The sequence below is a fragment of the Dermacentor albipictus genome, chromosome 8 (assembly GCF_038994185.2).
Source record: "Dermacentor albipictus isolate Rhodes 1998 colony chromosome 8, USDA_Dalb.pri_finalv2, whole genome shotgun sequence".
Lineage (NCBI taxonomy): Eukaryota > Metazoa > Arthropoda > Arachnida > Ixodida > Ixodidae > Dermacentor > Dermacentor albipictus.
Genome location: NC_091828.1, coordinates 54,521,886 through 54,547,570, shown reverse-complemented (window position 1 = coordinate 54,547,570; position 25,685 = coordinate 54,521,886). Strand labels below are relative to the sequence as shown.

The following is a 25,685-nucleotide window of genomic DNA, read 5'->3' as shown; positions in this document are numbered from 1 at the left end:
GAATAAATACACCGTATTCAATGCCCCAGCAGTAGCACCACATTTACTTGAACATTTTTTCTACGTAAACAAATAAATAGGTATTGTATTTTGTGAATAGTTTGGTGCCATGCAGAGCGATTATACTGTGTGTTTGGACGATCGACTTTTCCACTCCGACCAGCTTCTGTATGGCCTGTTGCCACTGAGCAAGCGATGCGCGAAGGCAAAGCCAACATATTTTTGCGAGAAAAAGTGCACATATCTCGCCACTATAGGTTGGCGCCAGGCTCCTGCAGTCGCCAGTTTGGGCGATAGTAAAAAAATGCTGCGATATATATCCGGGTCCGTGTGTATCCTTCCGCTTCGTACAGGAAGAAATGTAGTGTCGATAAATGATTGTATAGCATTGATATAAAATTATTTGACGTTCTTATAAAAAAAGTACGAACAATAAGGTCAGCCACTTATAGGTATATCTCTTTAAAAACACATTAGGGCACTGCGATGTCTATGCATACAACAGTGTACAGCGCGTTATTTGCGCCGGTGTGTGTTTGTTTAACGTGCATTTACATGGCCTTGTATTTATTCTGAACTAAATTGCGTATTCACTAAAGTTTTGATTGATATTGGCGTATGCGCGTGCGCGTCGTCCATCGAGTTTAGCGCTGTTAATTTTACGTTCGATCCACGCTTCTTTTTCCGTGACATACGTGTAGGCGCTATGAGAGGGTGCCAAGAAGTGTACATATTTATACTATGTATAGTCATTTTGAGAAGATATGTAATAGCCGTGTAAGCCGAGCAAAGCACCGAAATGTATTATTTCAGATATGTCTAAAAACATATTAGCACAGAAATCTTCCATACGTTTACGCAAAACGTTCTCAAGCCGTCTTATGACGATTTTTTAAGGACTTATTTGCAATATTTGAGCAGAAGACATCTTAACACGACGTCCCCTAGCCGTCTTTTGCAGAACGTTTTCCAGACGTCTGTAGAAAGACGTCTTGTAGTTGTCCTAAATAGTTGAAGACGTTTTAGTTCATTTTGGCTGGCCCAAGACGACTTCAATATGTCTTGTGTTCAGTGGGGTATGTGTCACTTATTAGGCAAAAAAGGGGCGAGTTGACGATTTGTTTTATTGTAAAAGAAATTATATGGCCACTCCAGGCGCATTTATGCCGTCGGTGTCGCCGTCGTGGTGAAGTCCTGCATAAAGTCCTATGGCGATAAAATCGTCGCCGCGCGATGGAGGCTGTATGTGCTGGTGAAAGCGGGTGTGGGTGAGCCGGCGCACGGGGCTCAAGCTCGCGTGAGAAAGCGAGGAAGGCGGGGCGGAAGCGCGCTATCTTCTGTCGCGCGCGAGGCACGGAGGTGAGGCGAGGGAGGGGGGCGTTTTTCGTCGACGGCTGCTGCTTACGCGCGGCCGTGCGGGCGCCGTATTCTGAAAGCGATCTGTGGCGTGGCCAATGTGCGCTCCCACGTGGGCATCATCTTCAAACCAATCCGGGATGTTTGCAGAGTGTGGTTAGTGCCGGTAACCTCGCATGCGTTGTGCTTTTGACGTTTCATTCGCGTTGAAGCGAGAGATGCACGGAAGTCAATTAGCTCGCGGCTGCTGCTGCCGCGATTCCTCACTGCAGCGTTTTGACAGTGAGTGACAGTGAGTCCGCGGTGATTGAGAGGGAAGGTTTCAAGTGTACCGCAGCGTGCGTGACACCTTGCTTTTTAATTTTGTTGGTAAGCGAATGTTTACAAGTTTATACGGCCGATAAAAGTACTATCCTTACTTCGTGTAACTATTTACTAATTTGCTATCTACTAATTTGCTACATTCTCCGAAAACTCATGTTTTTCTATATGTCTCAGGTTGTTCCATACTTCTTAAGAGAGCGGCTCTCTGACGTCACAATGGTGCGGGGCTTATTCTTGGCTGGTCTGCTAAGTGCTTCCACAAGGTGAGACTTATGACGTTCGCTATCGTAACCTCTAAATGTTGTTCATAACTAAAGATGCCCGAATTAACGCAGTAAAGCTCTTCTGGGAACGGCTTTTTGTTCCACAGCAAGTTTTACTTCTCGTTACCACTGTTTTTATAATCGCGTAGCCTGTGCCATAGGTGACATTTACGTATTAAGCATATGACCGACCGCATGAAACAGGTAATTGGTGTATATTTGGCTATTTGGGAACAAACTGGTGAACCTAAGCGTTGGCACGCATTATAAACTGCGATAGTCGAAGCCAGTACCATCTAACGCCTAGTCACTCAAAATTCGTCTTGATACGTTTAGTCTATTAATTCATAAATGTGTGTGCAAATGACGCTATAGATAATGTGCAAAACAAAACTAAACAGAGTGCGTGAATCAAACAAGTAGTACAAAACATTGTAAACCAGTATTCAAAATAATTCTGTAGGTAGCCAATTCATCTTCCGTGCCCATAACATTGTATGGTACTTGCTATGCCTTTGTAATTTGTGGGCGCGATAGACAGCGTATGGAAAGCGCAACGTTTTCTTTAGCTCTTCTGTGTAATACAAATCTTCGTTTAGAAAAGGTTGCAACACTTCCCTGACCTCTTACTGCTTTGGCTTTTAAAGTATGGCTTTAAAATGGAAATTAGGAGTCTCCTTTGCGCAGTCAAGTAGTGCCAGTACATATTGCATTAGCGTAAACTCTGCATTTGTGCTTTTATGCTACGGCTGAACCACACGCTACACAAGCTCAGTACGCTGAGCTTATAAGGTGGTCGACCTACATACGATTCAACTACGACTATATTCCATACAATACAACGAAATGCAATACAACACAATACAAGCTGTTTATTTAACACCACAATGACGTTGGGTGCCCCGGTAAAAAAACCAACGAGAAGGCTTGACGAGGCCGACGTACCCTACAGAGGCTTGGCAATGGTACACGAGGGGTTTTTCACAGAAAGAACTTTGAGATAACAAATACAAGATAACAAACGCAAGACAGCATAGGTGGCATTGTTCAGCTATACATACACCGATTGAGATTCCCTGTTTATTAGATGCCGGAGAGTGTCGCACAACATTTGGCAACCATAATTTGTACGGGTCTTAGGCACAAACCACTACAAACTTGTTCGTTGTAAGTACTTAAGTTCTTTGCATTTTAATACGAACAGTTGTCACACGACCCAGTTATTTTTCATAACACTTGCTCTATACCGTCTGAGGAGTTTAAGATTCGTACAGCTGGGGAAGGGGTGGTTATTATACCAACTGCTTTAAAGATCGGCTCATTGTTTTCTAGTCGCGGAACAATCACAATATTTCTGACAGCTTTCTTTTGAAGGGGATGCAGGCGGTTGATATTGGTAAAAGATGTACTCCAAACCAGAAAGCCATAATTAACAACAGAAGAAAGCACTGCATTATACAACATTTGCTCAATACGCTTCGGCATGAAGTATTTCAGTCGGCACAAAATACCAACAACCTTTGAAAATTTGTTCAGCATTTAGACGTGATCATTCCATAATATATTTTCATTCGAGATCACACCTAGATGTTTGCTAGCTGGAATTCTTTGGATGAGTGACGAACCCGTCCTTAAAGTGGTGGCACCTAATGTAGCTTATTGCGAGGGCTGAAAGGTACGGCTTTCGTTTGTTCAGTGTTTGTTTTTAAATAATTTTACCTTGACCATTCTAGAAGGGAGTGTTGACAATGGTGAGGCTAGATGGCAATGCACGACTTATGTACACATACGCGCAAAACACAGCCACGTACAGCATTGCGGGAACAATATAGAGGCTAACGAAGCGAGGTATAACACATAGCGCAACTAGGTAGCTTTTTGTTAGCGTTGCAGAACAAATAAAGAAATAGAAGCACTCCTTCTACGCGATGACTCACATATAACACGAAGCCTGCAAAATTTTAGAGCACCAGAACCAATCCTGCAACGGACGCAGCTGTGCATTTGTCGCCATCGCTTGCCATCGTACGGCTTTATGGTAGTTCTGTTGTTTCAATGTCCGATAAATGACTTTGGAAAAGTGATTGGCGGCGTTCACCCACTAAAAGCAAAGAGAACCCAGTTGGCTTCGGTTGCTTGTTGCTACTGGTATTGTGACGAAAACCACATTATGATATTTGGAGAATTAAGACATGTTCGCCTTCTTGTTTGCTTACTGATAGTACGGCTGCTTCATGGATATTTCCTGCGATATGGTAACTGAAAATATCTTTGAGCCCGTATTGAGTAACATTCAAAGAATTTCCTGCTAAAGTTATATTTAAGCATAATAGTGCACCGCTAAAGAGCTATTTTAACGGCAGGATACGGCCGAGTTTTCCTTCGAAAGAACGAACTAATGACGGCGCAATAAGAGGAATAAAGCGAACACACCGGCGCAAAGCAAACGGGAGCATATGATATCTGAACGGGATTTGGAGCGCCTGTACACGTGAACAGATCAACTGGACATGATGAATTGCGAGAGTTATTGCAAAAATATGCCGGGAGCGCTAATGTATGCGGGCCGTTAGTTCACACGTAAATTGAGCAACAGATGCCGAATGTCAGTGCCAAAGAATACGCGAGAACACGCCCCGGGCATTACCCACCTTGCACTACATGTAGTAGGTGGCGCACTGCTAGTGTACAGCAGTGTGCAGACACACAAGAGACAGCAAAGCCGCCGTTGGAACGCGGCTGTCCTCGCGGGGGCAGGGAGATATTAGAGACTTTTAGCTTGTACGATATTCCGGTAAACGGGAGCGGTTTGGGCGGATTACCGGATGGTCGGGCCGTAAACGTGAGCGGCCGGAGCGGTGAAGCCGCCTGGTGTTGTAGAGCTCAACCAGAAAAACGCATAGCTAAAACTGCAGTGACTCACCATGTCCTGCTTCGCCACTCGTGCAAATTTTCGGCAGCGGCGTGATTGTGAACACGATTACGCCACTGTCGAAAATTTACGCCAGCAGCTAAGCAGAATATAGTAATTAGCTCTGTGTTTGTGTGGTTGAGCTTTGCGCCACCAGCTGGCACCACCAATCTGGCCGCTCATGTTGACGCCCCCGCTAAACCGGAAAACCGCCCGCGCTTGCCCGAATACCGGACACGCTAAAAGTCTCTACTGTAGTGATCTCGCCATCCGTAAGGGCGGTTGCAGTGAAAACCGGGCCAAGTGAAGAGTCCGGAAAGTGAATAAAATATTGTTCGCATTTTTATAAATTAAGAGCAGCGTCTCAAGTGTTAGCACACGAAACAAGCAGACGTAAACTATGTGACAGGCTATATTGATCGGCAAGCGATAATGTCGTCGGCGGCTCCTTCACTATGTCGCTACCAGAGAGCGCAAGGCCCCGAACGCGTGGATCTCTTTCTAAAGCATGAAAAAAGATGGCTGATGAATGAGTGTGAAAGTAATTCCACAAATGACTGGATAGCCAAGTGCTATGCGGACACTAAATATATACAGGTTATCCATTCAGTGAAGTGCGTTCTCTTCGTCTAAGGAAACAGGATGATCACATGCAGACAGCAACATCATATAGACTGCCATATCTTGAGTCGGGAAAGACGGCCTGTGTATCTTTCTTCCAGGTACCGAGGACGACTGGTGATGACAAACTAGGGGTCCTATAACGTAAAACTATTCCAATATGTTCCTATTCCAATCTCCTGACGTCAAATTTGCTTCACCACCGACGCAAGCACCGGGCGGTCACCCGCACGGTTGTCTGAACACACCAATCAAACGCTCTCCTCGTTCATGGGAGGTCACTTTTGTTTGCGTGAAAAACTAATAACATTGTCTACACTGAGCGGCTTGTCGTATCTAATTGGCTGACAAGAGGCGAGGATAACGTTCTAGTGGAGAAGCATTCGATGGTGCACGGCCAGTGCATGAAAATTGATAACCGGATCAAGAGGGTAGTGCCGGCGTCCGCGATTGGTGGGCTTTTCCTTACTTAGCTTGTGGTGGCTGGTGCAAAATCGCGGCGGCATGCAACGGAAGCTTAAGAATGACGCTAAAACGAACCCCCAGGAAAGAAGAGTTGGGAGAATGAGGTAGTAAATGTGCCGAAAGGGCTCGAAAACGTTACACGACCACGCAAGAATGTTTATTATCCGCAAATACACCCACGCTCTCCGGCAGGTGCGAGTAGCCAGCGCCTGAGCGATTGACGGCAGCCATCTTTTATTCCTTTCGGAACGGCGCAGCCTGCGGCTATTCAGAAGAAAATTCAGTTTTGTTCCGGCATATTAATGCACCTTTAATGCATACACGTCCCTTTGACGCGGTGAGTTATCGCGGTTTTGTGACGTCGCGTGACAGGCAGGTCAAGTGGGTGCAGCCTGAAAACTTTTTACCAATAGCCGGGGGCTAATGGCGAAAAGGCGTTGAATTAGAAATAACTGTTTTTCTTTTTTCTGTCAAGTCATGCATAATCAGTGTGTACACATCATATCAGATGGGGAGGTATCGCGGTTTTCGTGATGTCGCGTGACAGACAGGTGAAATGCGGGTGGTCGAAAAAAGTTTTCGACGAATCGTTGATGGCTGGCAGCAGAATTGGAATAGAAAAGTTTCGGATAGTTTTACGTTATAGCGCCCTAGGAAGCTGACCAGGTGCCCTCAGCACCGAACAATAGTGATTACGAGTGTCTTGCAATCGACATTAAGGAGGGCAGTAGGCATACATTCTTCAGAACAAACAGGGAAACCGTTGCGCTTCAGAATGAGCACGATACCCCAACATCAAAACGTGTCTCGCATCGACAAAAGCGATTTAATTCCAAAATTCTGTTGAACACATTGGCTAGGTAAAAATATGCGGATCGTACGCACTGTAGGAATCGATGTAAGCGAAGCTCTGTATACTGCTTCCTTTGACTGACGATAACTAGTGGTGATGTTGGTGGCGAATGTGTCATTTCTTCAATGTTCAGTTCAGTACGGGAGTTCTGAGTTGATGTTAAACGTTACCTTGCGTGTAGCACTGCTGTTTGTCCGAGTTGTGCACAGAACACGCATGGAGACGAATTTGCTTAAGGCGTTGTTGTGCGTCATTGTTTGTGGTCTTTGAGAGGGTTGAGGGATATCATTGTCTCGCATGACACATCGCATCGGGGCAGAGGTGTTAAACTTTAATTGTGGAGCTGTACGTAATTCAATGAATTATTAGAATTTTATGTAGATGTCACGTGGTAGTGACTCTGAAGAAAGCAGGCAATCTGAGAAAGACGAAACTAGTGCTTTATTGGGCGAACTTGTGCCCTCAAAAACAGGCTACACTCAAAGCACAACGAGAGCAGCGAACACAGTCGGCGATCGTGCAAAATATGATCAGCGGGTCAGGCGCGTCGGCTTTTATACAGCAGTCGTCGAATGTTCCAGACTAATCGTTAGCACCCGCGTGCCTTCCACAAAGTTCTGCACCATTCGCGTCACGCGATGAAATCAAATAACACAAGGTTCGGCGACAACAGACAGCGGATAGAAGCATCGATAACTTTCCAGAAACTTCGGATACATGCAGGCGCGTCCCGCGCTATGCGATAACATTTGTTAGGCGGCGAAACGTGGTCGCCCGATAAAGATAAGTACACGTGTCAGTATGTATACATGGTATGCATTCACGGGCGGTCTGTGCCACATTTCGCTGCGCAGCGAAGACGCACCTGCTCTGCGCGACGAATATTTCGGGCGTGGGTGTCCTGGACGCTGAGTACACGTTTCGGAGCCATTTTGCTGACGCGCGTTTGTGCGCTCCTGCATACGTGGCCGGCATGCTGCTGAGACGCCAGCTCTAAAGGCTCTCTTCAGACGATGAACGATTGTATTGTTTAGACTACCACAACCCAGCACATGAACTCCACAGACCGGCACCTATATTTTGGTCGCCATAGAATTTCTCGCTATATTACCCAGAGGGGAATCTGGCGCTGCTGCGTTGTGTTATGCATGGGAATGCCGGTATATAGTGACTTCTGATTGGCATCGTTCAGGGCACCTTGATGACATGCCTGGCAAACACCGTTCTGTTTGTCACAATGATTAATTTTCTATTAAAACAGCACGTAAAAAGCTGTTTTAGCTTCATTATAACACAAAACATGTTTTGTTTTATGACAGTTTGTTACTGCATGTACAATTAGACGAAACGTAAAAAGTATCAGCGGGCCGCTAAAGTTGGAGGACAGACGACAAGATTCACGCACGCTTTGGAACAATTTGTCGTGTGTTCTTGCTTTTCTTCTCTTGGTAATGAATCGTAGGGTGAGCGAACTTCATTGGAAGATGTAACATTGGTGAACGAAAAGCTTTTATGACGATTTTAGTTTAAAAATGCGTTATTTCTGTAGACATATCCACGTCTTAGACGAAGCTTTTTACAACACCAGCCAACACAAGCCTCGCAGACATATATGCCGTCATTCCCATGACGGCACAGCACCCCTTAGGAAACTCCCATAGAGGGTGGCGCCAGATTTCCCTGTAGGTGTTATAGCAATAAACTCTGTGTTTGTCGCACAGGGAAGCAAGCACAGCACGTGCCATACGCACGAAGTGTGAAACGCTGCCACGGCGGCGTCTACCGGAATGGATGGGTGGACGCTTTGAGCGTCCCCTGTAGAACGGGGTGGTGGCTTGCGCCACCAAGCTCTTGTCTTTATATTGCTTAATGTTCTACATATGGTAAAGAATGAAAAAAAGGAAAGAAAAAAACCACGAAGAATTCCCACCAACAAATTTCTGGACCCCTATTGGGAACTTTATTTTTCTGCGCCTCCGTTGTTTGTCGTTTCCCTACTTTTTCCCCACCAATCTTCTAATTGCCTCTTGCTAATCGCTGTCGCGGATACGTTTACTTTCCCCCTGCTCTTCCTGAACCCAAGCTCTTCAACGAGGCCAGATGTGCCTAAATTGACCGCTGGGTAGACATCTTCACACCCTAATTATGCTTCATCACTTCCCTACACTGTAATAAGAAAAGGAGAAAATGGGGTATTGAGGTTACTCCCTTAGGGGAGGAACTGATCTGCCACAACAGTTCGTCCCCTTAGGGGGTGATGAACTGTTACTCCACATGGGGTTACTCCTTCGAGGACTAACAGTTGCCCTTTTCCGATGCTCCACAAGGGAGTAACGCTCATTCTTCTCGATGCTCCGCAAAATTGGAAATAATGAAATTAGGCATATATACTCCGATAAAAAAATACTGAGCTGAAATAAAGGCGCATGAAAGTAGGATGTGAACTCATACCCTCGCGCTCACAAGTCAGGTACTCTAACCACTTAGCCATGGCAGGTCTTTTTCTTTCACGGTATTTATTACAGTAGCCCCAACCCGGCAGTTACCTGCTGTGCATAGTCATAGAATGACGGGCACTATGAAAGACACACACAGAAAAGGCAGCATTCATACTGTGGGTGGAACACTTTAGAAAGGTGGTAAGGATAGGCCCCTCACCAATGGGGTATCAGTCCGGTTGTATATCAAGTCCATCATAAACATGTTTTAAGTGTAGTGTCACCTGGATGAAATGTACCCTTGCAGGTACAACCGTTTAGGCGTTTCGGTCCATCATTCGCTCTTTCCACAAACTGTGCATATCGAAAGGTGCAATATTATCAGAGGCCGGCAGCAGGTATCGCACAGTAGGAGCTTGAATCTCAAATTCTTTTTCTAAAGTCTATTGGAGGAAATCCCCACATAGGATAACTTTGGTGCAGGTAATAAAACAATGTTCAGTTGTCTCTGACAGATCACAAAGGTGACAGTCAACAGAAGAGACAAATATACCATTTTCTGTAGCTATGTTTTTACCGTGCTGGTGTCACTATGAAGTTTATAAAAGAATGTTTTGCAGCAATGGGTATGTACATTTTACGAAATCGCTTTAGTACATCGTGGCCTGGCAATTTATTGTATAGTGATCCGTAAAATGGATGCGGGAATAGCATGGTCAGTAAATCTTTGTATAACGTGTTACACGACACAGAGTAGAAGTATTCAGTTGAAAACCGGACTTTCAGGAAACGAATCGCCAAGTAAACTTGCTGCATGAACCCCCACAAGCATACACAGGAAAAAAAAATGGGAAGAAACAACTAAATCAGGTAACGCATTAACAAGTGCGATTTGCACGAATGACCGAATTATAGGATGCGAAGTATCGCACAAAGAAAAGAAGAAACGATACACTATTTGGCGCACATGAAGATGTTAAGCATAGCCTAGCTTCACTAACAGGCCTAAAAATATTGTCTCGCCCCATGGGCTGAAAAGTGGAAGACCATGCGAAGGTTGCAAAGATTCGGTGAAAGCGTTGGATGTAGAGCCTGGCACAATGAATAACTTGCAATACATGGTAAACTTTGTTGCCAGGAACTTCTTGCAGGTTTCGGTTATCCCACAAATAGAAAGTCGGTGTGGAACGAATATCTGGGCGTAACATCGCAGGGCCGAAGGACGGTTGACACGACAAGATATTGAGACAAGGTTAAGCATCGGAACGCAGGTGCGGTAATATAAAATCGACTCGGCATTTTGTATATGATATGTAGGGAGAGTCTAGCGTTGAGTGTACTTGCAACCATAAGCGACTGCGAAAAGAAATCTGCCCGAGCATTGTTAGGGTGATTAAAACAGTTGCACTGCGCGATCTATACGTGTAGCGATCTCAAATGGGGCGCCCAAAACGACAGAGAAGCCCAATTTCTCTTCTGCTTAGCGTGTCCCGTTTGAGCTACACATCGCTTCAGTTAAGTTCGTAATCTCCTTGGAACGAAATGAACTTAGGTACTATTGACCAAGAAAATCTAGCGGCCTACCGATGACTTGCTCGCTTAATGTGCGTCGCTCCCTTACGGTGTGTGCACGAAGGGAACGGCTCTTCACATGCCAGATTTTAAATTTCACGCAATTTTGCTACGAAGAGACAAAGCGCTGTTTTGCATGTAGTTCAATAGACAGTGCACGAAACTTGAAATATCAACAATTTATAAACGATACCGTTTTCGCCGCATCACTCCACGACACGGATGAAAACAGCGGAGTGCATCGGGAGTAACTGTTGTCGTTCGTCCTCCCGTTCCTCTGTTTTCGACGAGGTACTATAAACACTTACTCTCCGAAATTTCCACACGGCACCCACATTCATGCAGTTAGTCCCTTGAGGGACGAAAGCGCCCTTTTGAGGACTAACTGCCCAGCTACTCCCGTTTTCCCCGGGATTTTTCTTAGAGTGGAGTTTTACTGCAGCAAGCACATGCTTCTTCTTCATTCTTGTATCTCGCGTTATAATTGCGTGTTCTAAGGTATCCTCATCTTGCTTCGAAAAGTAATGAGCCAGCCTTTGAGTTACCATAGAGTGTTTCTTTCCTGATTTCGTTTTTTTCCTCTTAAGTAGTTACATTACTAAGAGAAAAGACATTACATTACATTGCTACATTACTATACACGCGATCACCATATGGTGGTGTTGCAAGAAAACCAGCAGCGCGCGAGCGAAGCCACAGCAGCAGTGCCCGGCAAGTCGGGAGATGTGGCAAAGAAAACTTTGCTATAAAAGTAAACTGCCAATCATCGGGCCCAGTGGCCGATCCACGCTTCATGGTCTGCGCTACCTTTACCTTTTCTGTAGATAGTAGGGTTCGCAGAGTACCAGCAACTTCTGGACTGTTGGTGATGTATCCAAGTCGCGTTGCACGGTGGAACATGCTACTACTGCAAAATGTGCCCAGCAAGGAGACCTAGCTGTCAAGCTTAGGAGGCAGCGTCGCCGGCTGTGGTCATGCGGCCAAAATTGAGTGTCTTCCATCACGCAGCAGAGGCGGTACGCCTACATCGCCACGCGGCAAATGGCGAGGGCAGCCAGGCGCTGAAAGCGTTTCCGGAGCTCACGGTGTCAAGATTACACAAGGCCGAAACAATGAGCCGATTTGTATGAAGTGCGATACGCAACTTGGTCGCAGTATGGGCTCGCTCCTTAGAAACACGACGATGCAGTGCACGCACTTCCATTCAAACGCGTAAGCGCCTCCCAGCTTTGAGCGCGTTCCCTGCGCGTGGTTCAGATTGAGCAATTGCACGTATTACACGGGATGCGCCACACAAAAAGCGTGCATCTTGAAGGTCGCGGATATCATGGCTTTCAGGAAACAGAAAAAGGGGAAGTACAGCTCCAGATTAAAAGGCCAATGGTAAGAGATATCGCATGAGAAGGGTAATGTGCAATGTATCCAAACAGCATTCCTGAGAGCTTGGCTTAAACAGGCGCCCTATAACGTCGAAGTATTCCAATATGTTTTTATTCCAATCCCTTGACGCCAAATTTACGTCACCGCCGACGCAAGCATCGGGCGGCGACCCGCAGCGTTGCCTGAACAGCTCAAAACCCCTCTAGTTTACAGGGCGCCACATTTGGTTGCTTTCAAAACGAATAGCATTGCCTACATTTAGCGGTATTTCTTTTCTAATTGGCCGGCTAGAAGCAAAGAGCGCGTTCAAGTGGAGATGGTACCGATGGCGCCATGCCAGTGCACTGAAAATAGATAACTGGAAAAAGAAGGCGGTGTTGACGTCTGCGATTGGTCCGCTATCCCTTACTTAGCTTGCTCTGGCTGGCCGAAAATCACGGCCGCGTGCAACGGAAGGTCAAGAATGCTGCTAAAGCGGATCCTCAGAAAAGAAGAGCTGGCAGAGCGCTGTCGTAAACCTGCCTAAAGTGCTCAATAATATTACATGGCCACGCAAAAAAAATTTATCATACGCAAATAAACACATGCTCGCCGGCAGGTGCGAGTAGCCAGTGCCTGAGCCATCGGCGGCAGCCATCATTTATTCTTTTCGAAAGGGGGCAGCCCTCGGCCATTCGGAAAAAAAATTCAGGTTTTTTTGGGGGGGGCGGGGGGGCACATTGATGCGTCTTTGACGCGTACGTTTTGATGTGGGGAGTTTTTGTGGTTTTGTGACGTCGTGTGACAGGCAGGTGAAGTGGGTGTGGCCCGAGAACTTTTGACCAATAGCAGAGGGCTAATGGCCAAAAGATGCCAAATGGTAAATAATTATTTTTCCTTTGTTCGGTCCAATCATGCATAATCAGTATGTGCACGTCATATTAGATGGAGAGCTGTAGCGGTTTCGTGAGGTCGCGTGGCAGAAAGGCGAAGTGGGGATTGCCCAAAAAAGTTTTTGACCGGTCATGGAGGATTGCAATGGAAAACTTCAGAATAGCTTTGCGATATAGCGCCCCAGATTGCCACAAGCGGATTCGGCATTTTTTTTTCCTTTTCATTGAGGAGGACCAAGTCAGCCGCTGAGCGTAGGTGAATCCGAATATGCAAAGCTCACTATCAAATTTTAAAGCAAATTTCGCAGTACAATGCAAGCGCGTGAGTTGAAAATTAGTTACGTAAAGTTGTGCAAATTAGCTAGAAGCGGACCACATTTTCAAGCTGGAACCTCCGTTGTGGACTTTATGTATTCTTGTATCTAGAGTGCTGTGCCTGATTCTAACGTAAAGGCGCAACCGCACTTTCCTAGCTCCATTTTCTTACCACTAGACCTAATATAGCTTACGAATATAACTAAAATGCTTTTTTCACTCCTTTTTCCGTGGGTTACTATAAAAAAGGCAAGTTTTGTATGTAATGCCAAATTATCGGTCCATGCGTTTAGAGGCGGATTACCTAAAGACTAGAATAGTATACGGGTATTTTGATGCGAACGATCTTTGAGCGACTAAAGCCAGTTTACGCGCCCGATCCCGGAGCTAGTGCAGTATGAAATCATGCGTAACTGATGGCCATGATCTCCATACGCACATACTGATATACGTCTAAATGTCCGTATATACGTAATTATATGCCTAACATATGTAAAATTGTCCGACAGCCGGATTCGAACTGAGTACCGCTAGCACGGAACCTGGATGCTGTAACCATTACGCCACGAGCGCATTAGTTGACAAGCGAAATAGAACACCCTCAAGAATTTCCCACGTGCAAGGCACCGTGCTGTCGTTTTTCTATTAAGTAAATGTAGAGCACAGCTGAGTTCCAAAGAATACATTTAGCTGTAACTGAAAATGTTGAACACTAGTAATCGAACACTTGCAAAGGCGCATAGAAATGGCGTGCTTTGCAGCCCGAATGCAGCTAGTGAAGTGATGTTAAACCGACTGTTGTGCCTCTCCGCTTTGTTCGTAGAGCCAACAATATGCTGGTCATACGGGTCATATTGACACGTGTACTTATCTTTATCGGGCGACCACGTTTCGCCGCCTAACAAATGTTATCGCACAGCGCGGTACGCGCCTGCATGTATCCGAAGTTTCTGGAAAGTTATCGATGCTTCTATGCGCTGTCTGTTGTCGCCGAACCTTATGTTATCTGATTTCATCACCTGACGCAAATGGTGTAGAACGGTAGAACTTTGTGGAAGGCACGTGGGACCCAACGATTAGTCTGGAACATTCGACGACTGATGTTTACACGCCGAAGCGCTTGACCCGTTGAGCAGATTTTCGACGATCGCCGACCGTGTTCGCCGCTATCGTTGTGCTATAAGTGTAGCCTGTTTTGTGGGCACAGGTTCGCCCAATAAAAGTTAGTTTTGTCTATCACAGTATTGCTATTGTGTTCTTCAACGTCACCACCACGTGACGATATGGAATAGCAGTGTGGAACATTGCTGGCGCATGTGATTATTAAGAGTGAGCGTTGCCTATTCATTGCTAAAGGATGAACACGTTTGAAGCAGCTTCGCAAAGCCCATAACCCCTCCGATTTTCACGTTCCACAGCACGGTGTCGTCAATCGTCAATTCTCACGCAGCCACGTTCTACATCGACATCGTTTCGCCGTACGTCGACATGAGCGAGAGTACAGCGGTGCACGTGATGCGTCTTCTAGGTAAAAAAAATAGGTCTTGACGTGTGTTTTGATGCATCTCAAGGTGGTGTTATTTGTTCAACAACCATCACCCAGCCAAAGTAAACATCAGTAGCACGATAAGAATAAATACTGGCTCCACATAGCAATGCTTAGGCGTTTTGCGCCATATGTTCTACGTAGGTAAAATAACTTTCTGAAGTTGTACTATAGTGGGTAGTCTGCACTGTAAGAGCATGTGTGAAACTGCTTTTTTGTAGTAGTTATGCTTTTTAAACAATGTATATTACTTATCTGTGCGTTCTATTCCATTCTGTTCTATTCTATTCGTGTTCGAAGTTTCGAACACGAATCCAATATTGGATTTGTGAACAAATCCAATATTCGTTCACGAAAAGGATCTATGCGCTAATTGTGAATTATTAAAGCTATTTAATTCCTGAGAAGCGCCTGTTAAAGTCTGCGACTCTCCGTCTGGAAAAAAAAAAGTAGCGTAAATTATTACAAGTAAGACAACACCCAAACTTTTTCCAATAGAGAAGTAAATGCAGTTATGCAAAGTTTGTTTTTGCTTTCTCGGCTGAAACCTATATGAAAACGGGGGAATGTTGCACGTAGTCTCTCGTTTAGTGTTGAAGTGGCAGGATGTTACGTGTGAAAACCACCATACATGATCATGAAGCACGCCTTAGTTAGGAACTCTGGATTATCTACGACCACCTGGGATTGCTTAAGGTGCACCTGAACCTATGTACACGAGCATTTGTACATTTCACTCTCATGAAACATGCGGGCGCTACGGCAGACTTCGAATCAGCTTAGCAGCCACTGTGCTACCGCTTCAAGTTCTCCTGTCATATATTTGGCTGTGTACTCGTGTAGGAGCTTCATATCTTGCGCTAAAACCATGCATTAATGTTTTCCTTCGAACGTGTCTTCGTACAGGTGTCTAGGGCGCTTTTATACGCCAGCTTTTTGAGAGCAGCAAGTGTCCGCGGTAATCTTATGAGATGTGTTCATGTTTGTGTGGGCGAGCGTGACACTATGCTTGTAATTAATGTTAATTGTAACTTTGTACAGCCGAGACAACTACTGTGATTACTTGTGATTGCTGTCCAATAATTTGCTATCGCAATTCGTGCTTCGCAAGGTGGCTACCTGGGCTACTCCCGTGTTTTTTCGCGCCTTTCACTGTCAGTATGATGCTTCAGCATAGGGCGTAACCGCGCAGTTTTTTTCAGCACACATTTAGGTAGCGCTTTTGGTAAGGTAGTCGTACAGCCGCCTAGCCTAACCTAACCTTCGCAATAATGCTCCAAATAAGCTGAGAGACTATTCGCGCATTTTGTTTTCATAATTAGTGAACTTGTGTTTAAAGCTTGTCCTGTGTCCTTGATGGCGTCTTTCTTGCACAAGTGCGTGCAGCCGTGATAATTATTAAATACCCCCCAAAAAATATTCCTGCTGTATATATAGTAGTCTGCGTATGACTAACCAATATTCCATATTTGCTATTCGTAACGGATTCGCATTCGCCAAAGTTGATATTCTCCCACTTCTATTGTGTTTAGCCATATGGTACTTTGTTCGTTCGACAGCGTTGTGTAGCCGCATTTAGCATACTGCGTTCTTGCATTTGATGTAGGAGTGTGAATTGTGATGTTTATTTATTTACCTGATACTTATTCAAATGTCCTGCTTCATGGGGGCGAAATGCGGAAATACCCGTGCACTTAGATTTAGGTGCACGTTAAGAACCCCAGGTGGTCGAAATTTCCGGAGTCCTCCACTATGGCGTGCCTCATAATCAGAAAGTGGTTTTGGCATGTAAAACCCCATATTTTTTTTTGTCCTGCTTCAAATTATACGGGGTTCTTCAGCGAAGACTTTCAGAAATTTTTAAAGCTTGCCGGTGGCAGATAGCAGAATACTAGTCCATGAGCGCAAATTACTTGCAGAACCAATTGCATTGCATAACCTACTAATTAACAAAACTCCACTGTTTAAGGTTTTAACTAAATCATCTATGGCACATATTGCAATTTACAAATTCTAGCGAGGGAGTTTGCAAGTTGGATCCACTTGGAACGGATTCTCAGGATGACAGGAGTTTCGAGATATTAGTTCTCGAACTTTGCAAAGAAATGCATTGGGGTTCGAGGTACTTTTGCGGGTCAGTGCACAAAACGACGTTTTCTTAAGAAAGTAAGTGGAACGACAATGCATTTTTACTGAAATTGTGACAGCGAATTTCTCGGAATTGGTGTCATCCACACAATTCATTTCAAGTGAATATGCCTTGCAGGCTCACTCGCTAGAATTTGTAAATTGCAATATGTGTCGTTATGTAATTAGTTGAAACACCTAATTAGTGATCCTTCATTAGTTATTCGATAATGGATCCTAATATTTCTGCAATAATGTCCACCTTTTCTAGTAGACCACTTTATGGGCTAGAATTGAGATGTCTGTAACAGGCAATATTTTTTTACTTGAAAGTGTTCGTTGAAACAGGCTGCATACTCATTTTGTATTATCTGTCTACCTGCTACGATTTCCACAGAAAAAGAAGGCAGTATCTAAGATAGAGAGATCAATATGTAGGGAGCGACATGGAACAATAAGAGGTAACTTCTGTGGGCAAGTGAAATTATAAGATACAGTAGGCTTCCGTGCAGCGTTTGAATTCTCTGGGCACTCATTCGCACTGCCGCTGGCTCTAATGTGCTTCGCTGCCAATCGCAATGACAGCTATTACTGAAAGAAGCGAACAGCACACATCTGCTGAGCGGTGTAGTTCACATTTTTTCACTGTTCTGAACGACAACATACTGTGGAAATGTTTACTAAATGAAAGTCTTCGGGATGAATTGCATGTATGTCCTTTATCTACGCATTCTTGCGGTGGATGAATGCGTTGAAGAACGTTGAAAACACAGTGTCTAAATATGAACAAATGCGCTGATAGTCAGTGGTTCCTAAGTGCAACACATGCAATCAAATAGAGAACTCGCTGATGGAATCTTGCGAACTTCTCAAATGGGTGCCCTTACAGCCACTTCAGCGTGACGGTAACTTTTGTGAGGCCACCCCGTCATTAAATTATAAATAAAAGCTATGTATTCTGCAACCTATGTCTCTGTGGTGCTTACCACTTCCTGTACAGGGAGTTCCGAGCCTAGTGCAGTCTCTCTGAAATTACCTAAAGTATATCGTGCGATTCTGAAAATAAGGGGATGTAAAAAGGAAGTAATGAGTCGAAGTGAAGGCACAGAAAGAACCAGGGGCCAAATGCACAAACATTTCCGTTTTTCACTTATGCCAACACCAGTATTGCGATTTTCCCGATATCGCTGTTATTCTAATGCAGTAGCTTTTTGGGAATACGAGTCTAGGTGTTTGCCACAAATCTGGCGCGCTCTTATCTTCGAGAACATGGCTACTCAAGCAATGTATGAATGTAAAGCAATACACCTTGGGTCAATGTGTTGGTTGGCGTCTTAAAATGTCACTTCTCTTTTTCAGCTATGGCTAGTGGAACCATAATGACGCTGTTCGCCGTCGCTGTGCCATATGTTGGCTCGGCTACAAGGGTACGTACAAAGGGTTGATAACCCGTTTCTCGACCGTGTGTTATTTGTCTTAAAGACTTACCGTGGCGCCACCTTCGATTTCCCAGTTCAAGTAAACGAGATTTGCAGAAAAGGTCGCATTAGACTACGGCTGAACCAATCTGGCATAAATCTGTTGAATTGAGGAGAGAAAGCAAATTGCTATCGACTGTAGGTAGCACAGTCCTTACTTTGCCAGCCAGCCAGCCAGTCAGCCCGCCAGCCATCCAGCCAGCCAGCCAGCCAGCCAGCCAGCCAGAGAGAGAGAGAGATAGAGAGAGAGAGAGAACTTTACTGACAAGGTCCTGAGAAGCCATGCCCTAGGGAAGAGCTGCGAGCCGCTCCCACATTGGGACTGGTAGGCGGAGCTTAACCGCCGAATCATGGGCTCTCTGCACAGCCGAAGTTTGCCGGCAAAGTTCCAAGCTATGGATGGCAGAGCTCCGTTCTTTTTCCGTGATGCGATTATCGCAGATACCGCTAAGCAACTTGACAGGTTCGAGGCCGGCTGCACCTTTTTTTTTTCTCTTTGTCGCTACATACATTGGTAGTTTTCCGCCAGATGGCATGTTCAAATGCAGATCATTTAGTTACATTTCTTGTGCTTTTTTTGTATATGCACCAATCTTTTCATGCAGAAATAGCTGGCTGGTTTGGTGAACCGCGAACGTGTTTCCAAGCTTCTTTTGCCTTTTCGATATGAACTATTTTGGCTAACAAATGCAGATAACGTGTCTTTAAAAGTTTGTTTGTTTTTAGGACGATGATTATAAAAATGTTACTAAAAGAGTTTTTTGTTTGCTAGTGCAGCCATGCCATAGGAAAGGCGTGTTTACGACTGACATCCTGATTGCAACGTACTAGAGTGAAAATGTGAAGCATGCAATGTGCGCAACTGAGTTGCAACAAAGTCGAATAACCGCCAGCAGCCGCACACCTTGTGTTCGTACAGTGGAATTTAGACGAAACTATTCGCTGCAGTTCATTTTCGTTATATCAAACCAGGACTTTTGCGTACGTGGTGCTGAGACGAACGATCAAGAAACACTTTGATGTAGAAATATTTTCTTGCTGCCTGGCACTATTTGCTGTTCCAACCTTGTTGCGGCTACGTGCACTGCGTCTAAAGTTAAACCTTCGTCACTAAACTGCGAATTTATCCCTGATAAGGCGTGAGCCGAATGTATCCCTTAAAAGACGAGCTAACGTTCCATCTTCCCCACTCCTACAGGACACCCGCTTTGCGACGGATATTACGAATTTCACCTGTTGGCGGGTGTGCATGTGGGACGTGGCAGATGAGCTCAACTGTAAATTCTTTTCCCCCCAAAACGATCACCGCAGCCAAGCGCATGCGCCCTCTGGGAACTATTTCCCGTCCATAGAAGCACTACCCACGGTTTCTATCCTTCGGCGATGCTGCGGCGTTCACTCCGCCCTCTTTCCCGCGTTTAGCAAATAACGCAGATTAGTAAAGCAGTTGGTAATCCCCAGAATCTTCGTAGCGCCTTGTAGAGGGATTCAACTATTCTTGCGTAAAATTATAGCATAAGATATTTGTTGGCATTTGTTACAGTCATCATGTTGAGAAAACTTTCCCCTATTTTTAACACTTTGTAGTGGAGTCCAAAGCAAGCTATAATGCAAATCCCACTCCACATTTGCCCTAATCGGTACAAACACCTCAAGTTTCCCCACAGGGTCAAGTATCCGCCATCCGGCTCCGGGGAGGCCGAGTTTTATTTCGACAGGCTTTTCTTATTACACGGCTATATTATTCTGTCCAGGAATCTGCACTGCGCGCTCCAATATGGTGATTCTGATCATTTTACGCTCCCAGTTGTCCAACATCTCAATACTTTGTGCAGTATGCTTGGAAAAATGGAAAAGTTTAACTACTTCATTACAGGAAAATTTTATTCTGGTAAGGACTTTTAATTCGTGTAGCCATTATTTCATTCTTCGCCTTTGGTAATATTTGCAATCAGCAAACATTCGATCATATAATGTCTATTACCGACTTATTACAGGCAATTGTGCTGGGTTAACACAGATATATTTTCTGTAGTTCGGCGCATGCATTTATTCTACTTGCGGTCTTCCCGGCCACGAAACGTTATTCCAGTAGCATTGCTAGCTTCGGTGTGAAGGCAAAAGAATAAGAGCAGGAAGAAGGACCAACAAAAAGACAAACACCATCCACTTTGTTCACAATGTGACGTACAAGAAACATAATGCATTGAAGTGATATATTTGTATTTAAACAGAAAACGGTGCGAGTACATTTTCAGAATTCAGCTACGTACTGCGCTCAAGTTATTTTTCTTTCTATGTTTGTGAACTATGTATCCTAACTCCACCAACGGCCACGCTATGGTGCTCCAACAGATCAGGATGAATACTGGCGTACAAATCTAAATTAATAAAAGTTATTGTGTAAGGATTCGCTATAGGTCAGATGTTCAGTTATCTGGCAATAGGGCACACGGGCATCTCTCGGTGGGGTCTTAAAGAAAGATGGCAGTGGCTGCACGGCATTGAAGAGGAAAAAAAGTTGGCGAGCGACCTCAGGTCGAGTAAACTCCTTTATCTGCGACAGGAAGGGGTCGAGATAACGAGCGCTGCTCATGCTCGAGAGAGCATCGTCTGGTGCAGAGGGTCGCCGAGTGAGAAGACGCTGTCTGGGGAGCTCGCGGGAGCTTTACCGAATCGATGACATCAAACATGCCAAGGCTTTTTTACAGGAGTATATGAAACGCGCCAACGGCAGCGAGTTTAATCATTTGGGATACCTGATCAACCTGCGTCATTGACGTCTACAAAATCGACGATATCATCTGTGTAGCTGGAGAGAACGTTCCATAAGGTTGTTTTGACAAACTTTGCAGGCTTTGTTGCACACGAAGCTTGCGCGTGGCTGGTCGGCCAAAGGCTTATATGAATCTTAACGCAAACTCTACCCACGTGCTGAAGTCGGCTTCTAGGTTTCTGACTACGAATTGGCGACTCCGGTGAAATGAAGGTGGTAGTGCTGAGCTTCATGCTGTCTTCCCATTTGTTGTGGGCGCTCGCCAGTTATTAAAATGACAGCCTATCCTCTTCGTAGTTGTCATTGGTGCCGCATAAAGCTTGCCATTTCCCGCTAACGCAAAGCGCCAGTGCAGACGAGGGCTGGCGATGCCGCCGGTGGAGTCTGGCTGGTATCGTCAGGCATGATAAACGGCAACGTTTGGTGGCTTGGTTCCCAGCTACACGAAAGCCGCAGCGTCCTCATCAAATGTAAGGCAATCAAACAACTAGGCACAACAGCGTTTTTCATGCACCTATTGAGGCTAAACACAGCGTTAGTCTTCGCTATTATTGCAGTAGTCAGGTCAGAAGATAATATCGAAGCGACGCAAACCTACATTGTGTGCATGGTTTGCCCTTTTTTTAGCGCCTTGGGGGAGGTGTAATTGTTCGTGATCTTCTTGATGTGCCTCGCGATATACATAATATTTTATTTTTGGTTTTCCTTTTTGCAGGTCTTCATTTCCTTATACTCCTCCGCTGCGGGTCCGTTTGCTGGCCTCATTCTACTGGCGATCTCGTCGCCGTGGGTCAACGCAAAGGTATGACACGTGTTGCGTTCTTATGTTCGACACTCGTCCGAATATATTGAATGACTGCACGGTTAAATATAATGTTAGCACAAGACATTTCCCTGCTTATAGGACAAAGAAAAACGCTTGCGCACTGTGAAAATGTTTACACCGTTAAGGGTGTTTTCTTGTTGCACTGGTAACACCTTTACCGTTAGGAGCTTACAAAAATTTATGTAGGCTGAAAACGGAGTTCTAACTAGACGTGTTATGGCAACAGACGTAGTTCAAAACTATGCGATCATTCTGACAGCCTTCTCCTCCAGGATAGTTTGATATCTCTCCCTGTGAAATTCAACTGTTCCTTCAGCACCTGCCGCCGAATCTGGTTTTCGCCTTGCCTCCCACACTAGCACATATGTACTGTCAACCGCAAAAGTTTACGGGACGCAGGATCTGCCAAGAAGCTGAGTTCTCGCGAAGCGTGGTCACACAGCCTCTAATTAAATGTTCCAGCATGTAGTAGCCTTCGCAACCTACACAGAGATTCATTAAATACGAAGTGTCATGCCTAACAGTGTAGGAATTTACATTTGAAGGGGAAACCGCATCCCACGAACTTTTGCTGTTGACTGTACCTCGCCAATCTTGCAGCGCTGGTGGCCCGCATCGCTGACCATTCAGCAAGAGGTACTGTGGCAACAACGACCGTTCATCTCTCGCGCCTCGAACATCGGCAGCCTTGCTTGGAGCAGATGATTGAGGATTTTCCTGAAACCATTACTATACTACGGTCATCGCTCCACCGTCGTCATAGTGACCGCGGTTATCGTTCCAGATTTCCTTATCGGTCCAGCTCCTTTTCTGGCCCTGGTCGCGGTGCGTATTGCTGGTATCACAACTCGGTACCAGCGCACGTCAGTGCCGTTCCCCTTGTAGCTGGCAGGCCAACATGCCGCAGAGTCATTGATGGCTGCCGGTGATTCTTGCCGTACAAGTCGCCTCTTCTACGTTACTGACAGGATTGCCGGAGAGCGATTTCTCCTGCAAACAGGGGAAGAGATCAGCGTTGTTCCTGTCCCACGATTAGACCGGCGGCGCGCTCAACAAAGCGCTCCCCTGCAAGGAGTCAACAGCTCTTCTGTCAACACATGTAGCCGTCGCTCCCTTACTATGGACTTGGGTCTACGTCGCACTTTCCGATGTGTGTTCGTTGTTGCAGACGTACGCATAGCCTTGTTGGGCGCGGATTTTCTGACCTACTTCCCCCTTAGTGTTGACCTCCACGCTCGCCGCCTTGTATACACGGCGAGTAGGCTGTCCATACAAGTCATCCTCGCGCCCATGACATCAATCACTAGTACATTGCCCCATATACCATTATCTGCTTTCGCCTCAATTCTGTGAGACTTCCCAGCCATCATGAAACCTTGCAATCTTGAGCTGCCGGTACATGACAACGTCGCACATCATGTTGTCACCACAGGCCTCCCAGTGTTCTGCCGACCCAGAAGCATGGCTGGTGACTTCCTTGCCATCGCAGGGAGAGAATTCAACCACATTCCGCATTAGGGCATCGTTCATCGTTCGTCGAGCAATTGGTCTTCAGCTCTCCACATGGTACCAAATCGTGACCCAGGGGATTGCCGCCCGCTTGGCGATTGCCGTGCGCTCAACGCGCCCACCTTCCCTGATCGCTATCCACTCCCTCACACTTATGACTTCGCAGCCAATCTAGCTGGAACGTTATTATTCAGTAAGATAGATTTCGTGAAGACCTACTAATCCCGGTCGAGCCAGCGGACATCCGAAAGACTGCAATTGCGTGACCATTCGGGCTTTTCGAGTGCGTCCACATTCCGTTAGGCTGGGAAACACTGCTCAGACGTTCCAGAGGCTAATCAACGAGGTCACTCGGGGACTCCCCTCGTATTTGCATACTTCGATGAACTTGTGGTGGCTGGTACTTCCCCTTAGCAACTTAGGAGTCATTTGCGCATGCTATTTTCTCGGCTCCAGGAGCGCGGTCTTCGCATCAACCCAGCTAATGTGTATTTTGTGTCGACTACATTGAGTTCCTAGGACACCGTGTGACTCCCGAAGGAATCAGACCGTTGTAAAAAAAAAGTTCAAGCCTTGCGCGATTTCCCTTCCCCAACGTCACTGCGAAAGCAGGGTGAGTTCCTTGGGCTCAACTTCCATTCCCGCTTTCTTTCCAACATCGCCCGAATTATTATACCACTGACCGAGCTTCTCATGACTACTAAAGCTACATCCTCTCCACTCTCCTGGACGTCCCTCGGCCAAGAGTTGATCCAAGCTGTCAAAAACGCATTGGCAGATGCCGCACTGCTGGTGTGTTCTCTACATGTTGCACCAGTGCGTCTTATCACCGATGCATCTAATGCGGCTGTTGGCGCCGTAGCTCCTGGTGCCCAGTCGGGTTTTTTCCCCAGAAGCTGAAGCCTGCAGAGACGCTCTACAGCGTTTTCGGTCGCGAGCTTCTGGTAGTATACTTGGGCTTTCGGCATTTCCGACACCTGTTGGAAGGAACAAGCTTTCACGTCCCCAGTGATCACAAGCCTTTAACTTTAGCTTTTCGCGGTTTCACAACGCATATGCCGTCATGAGAGATAGGGTGCCTCAATTTCTTGTGGACACACCATACATTGAAGGCCCAGTCAACGTAGCCGCAGATGCCTTCTCCTGTATGGACTCAATATCCACGGCGACAGTTGACTTCGAAGAAATTGACACGGCACAGCGTTTGGATGTCGAGCTCCGGGACCTCCGGTACTTTACAATGTCGTTAGCGCTGTCCGCGTACCCCTTCCATTTTATTCAGGCACTATCACTTGCGACGTGTGAAGGGCTCGAACACAACCATTCGTTCATTCAGACTCCGCCGTCATGTATTTGATAAGCTACACGGCACAAGTCATCTCGGAGTTCTTACCAGTGAGTCTTTACTGAGTCTTTACCAGTGAATCTAATTACTTTCCGCACACGACACACGAAGTCGCCAAATCACTCCTTTCGTCCACCTATCCCCCGGTTCGGTCACATTCACATCGACAGCGTTGGCCCGCTGCCACCATGCCGAGATGCTAGCTACATACCCACTTGTGTAGACCATCATGCCCCCTGATCTGAAGCATTTACTCTCAGTGACGTAACAACACTTACAGTGGCTTCCGCGTTTGGCAGTGGCTGGATCTTGCGCTTGAGATGCCTCAGCGTTGTTACGACCGATCGAGGCCGCCAGTTCAAATGTTATCTCTTTCGCGAACTCACGTGCCTGCTTGGCGTCCGCCTTGTTCATACTATCGCGTATCACCCATCGGCAAATGGAATGGTTGAACGCCTTCACCATAAGTTACAGCCGCCCTGATGGCCCGCCAGGCTCAGTCTGCTTGGATTGAAGACATTCCTCTCGTCCTGGGAGGCGTGCGCTCCTCTCTCAAGGAAGACCCCCGCAGGGGCGTCTGCGTCAGCAGGCGTTTGGTGTGTTGCGACACCACGTACCCGAGCACATGGGGGTTGGACCCTCCCGCGTGTAGCCGTGCGCGGCTTAGCCGTGTCTGGGGAAAAGGGGATCCTGGGGGTTGAGACGATG

The 25,685-nt window shown here is 46.0% G+C and overlaps 1 protein-coding gene across 4 annotated transcripts in view; it reads left to right on the top strand.

Moving 5' to 3' along the window:
- LOC135921743 (sodium-coupled monocarboxylate transporter 1-like) overlaps positions 1–25,685 on the top strand; it is a 69,158-nt gene that overhangs the window by 8,105 nt on the left and 35,368 nt on the right. For all 4 annotated transcript variants that reach the window (XM_065456045.2, XM_065456046.2, XM_065456044.2 and 1 more), the window contains 4 exons: positions 1,855–1,943; positions 14,789–14,898; positions 18,403–18,470; positions 22,013–22,099. In XM_065456045.2, the coding sequence (XP_065312117.1) occupies positions 1,855–1,943; positions 14,789–14,898; positions 18,403–18,470; positions 22,013–22,099 (354 nt within the window). The remainder of the gene's footprint in view (positions 1–1,854; positions 1,944–14,788; positions 14,899–18,402; positions 18,471–22,012; positions 22,100–25,685) is intronic.